The following is a 2286-nucleotide window of genomic DNA, read 5'->3' as shown; positions in this document are numbered from 1 at the left end:
AAAAAAAAAAAAAAAAAAAAAAAAACACACACACACACACAAAATAAAATAAAATATTAAATAATTATACATATATATAATTTTTTTTTTTTTTTGGCCATATACCGTGCTGCATATGCAGGATCTTAGTTCAGGGATTGAACCTTCACCCCCTGCGGTGGAGGTGCCGAGTCTTAACCACTGGACCACCAGGGAAGTCCCAAAATCTAAAAAAAATTTTAACACCCTTCCCCACTGGTAATCACTAGTATGTTCGCTATATCTGTGGGTCTGCTGCTTTTTTGTTATATTCACTAGTTTGTTGTATTTTTTAGATTCCACATATAAGTGATATCATACGGTATTTGTCTTTCTCTGAGGTGTCTGTTTTTAAGTATAGGCCCATACACGCTTACAGTCAGATACACACCCTTGTTAGGAAGGGTTACTCCAGTTGTAGGAGTGTGGGTGATTTTTGTCTTCTTTTTCAAACTCCTTTATATGTTCCAAGTTTTCTACAGTGTGTATTATTTCTATAAGAAGAACTGAGCCAGGGCGTGTGTCTGCAACAACACTCCAGAAGCTTCCTCCCTTGGGGGATGGTGGAAGAGAACTCATAGTGGCAACGAGGCACTTGAGACAGAGCAGATGTTCAGTGCTGGAGGATCCTCGGGGGTCCCAGAGTCAGGAAGGGCAGCTGTGGGTTCCATCGGACCCCAGGGGCCCGCCTGGAGCTGCAGTGCAGCTGGGCTTCCTGAGCCACCTGGTGCCTCCCCTGTGCCAGCCTCCCAGAGCTTCCCCCGCACCCCTGCAGGAGGGCTGGGTGGGCGGCCCACAGTACGGGTGGTGGAGGAACCAGGTCAGAGTTCCTGGAGGGCAAGGGGCCAGCACGGTGTCCCGGGAGGATGCACTCCCAGGGAGCATCATGTGGCCAAGGACCGGGTCAGGAATGGACTGAGGGTGGGGCCCAGGTGGGTCTGGGTGGGGACCTGAACGAGACTGAATTCCTTCTTCCTGCTGGGGGTGGCTCTCTGCTGCGGCTGCTCCCTCCGGCACTGACCCCCCTGCCCCCGGCCATGGAGGGGCAGAGGGGACGTGTCTACAGGCCCATGCCTGCCTGGTTCTCGTTGCAGACGGTGGAGCATGGCTTCCCGCACCAGCCCAGCGCCCTCGGCTACAGCCCCTTTCTGCGCATCCTGGCCATCGGCACCCGCTCCGGAGCCATCAAGCTGTATCCTTTCCGTTCTCCCAGCTCCCACCCAGGGATGCCCTGGAAGGGCCAGGGGCCTTGGCATTGGTGAGATTCAGGAAGGACTCCCCCAACTCTCCATAGAAAAGCAAGTTGCAGATGACCCCTCTTGTTCCCAGGACGTTCCAAATACCCTTTTAGGAGTCAGCCCCGAATGCAGTAAGTGGAGGCCTGGGATGGGCTCCACCCCCAAAGGATCAGTCGACTGGGCCCAGGGCTCAGTCCAAACCAGAGACGGGGTGGCCTTGGGTTAGAGGAGCTGTGCTACGGCAGCTGCTCTTCCAGATTCTACACACACACACCCTGCAGAGGAGAGTGGACTCCTAGTTGGTGGGGACAGTCCTTCCCTGGCCTGAGGCTGGACATGGTCCAGTGGGTCCATTTCAGAGGCAAGCCCACAGGTCCCAGGATGGGGAATCGCTGCTTTGGTCCTCAGGCCTAGGCTGCGCTATGAGTCTGGGAGTCCCACCCCTGAATCTGACCTGAGCCCCCAGGGTGAGCCAGGGTGGGACCTAGGGGAATTGGGAGGTGGGGGACCACCCGTGGAGAGCCCAGCCGCCACCTCCTCCAGTAAAGCTGTAACTCCCTCTGCTGCAGGGCAGGTGCGGGGAGCCTGGGGGTGCAAGTCAGGAGCACGAGGCTGCAGGGGGTGTGTACACAGGAGGGCAGAGGCCCAGCTTCCACCGACTCAGCCCTCCCTCAGCTGGTTAACCATTGCCAGGCCACGGCCATATCCTGGTTATGATTCTCAGCGCCAAGGCTCACAGCCATGGCTGCCATAGGTGGGCCCACGGGTGCCCTGTGCGTCTTCTCACAGGTGCCACCACGTGGTAGCTGACAGTCTGTTGCAGTTCAGGTTATGGGTTTCGGTGGGGCGGGGGACAGGGTGACCCTGAACAGCCTAACAGTTGCCAGGATAACGCTTCACTCCTCCTGGCTGCGACAGCTCTCCCTGGTTGGCTGGCTTTACCCTCAGGGGTCAGGTTACTGGCCCGGTGCCTTCAGGCCAGGCCCTCTGCTGTCCCCTCCCCACCCTAAACAACGCCGCGCCCCCCCCC

The 2286-nt window shown here is 56.7% G+C and overlaps 1 protein-coding gene across 1 annotated transcript in view; it reads left to right on the top strand.

Moving 5' to 3' along the window:
- Positions 1 to 2286, top strand: part of LLGL2 (LLGL scribble cell polarity complex component 2) — a 29879-nt gene that overhangs the window by 8721 nt on the left and 18872 nt on the right. Inside the window, exon 2 of the mRNA XM_007454411.1 lies at positions 1113 to 1210. Within this exon, the coding sequence (XP_007454473.1) occupies positions 1113 to 1210 (98 nt within the window). The remainder of the gene's footprint in view (positions 1 to 1112; positions 1211 to 2286) is intronic.

Source organism: Lipotes vexillifer, unplaced genomic scaffold (assembly GCF_000442215.2).
Source record: "Lipotes vexillifer unplaced genomic scaffold, Lipotes_vexillifer_v1.1 scaffold518, whole genome shotgun sequence".
Taxonomy (NCBI): domain Eukaryota; kingdom Metazoa; phylum Chordata; class Mammalia; order Artiodactyla; family Lipotidae; genus Lipotes; species Lipotes vexillifer.
Note: the sequence above shows the minus strand (reverse complement) of the source record. Positions and strands in the feature narration are given on the sequence as shown.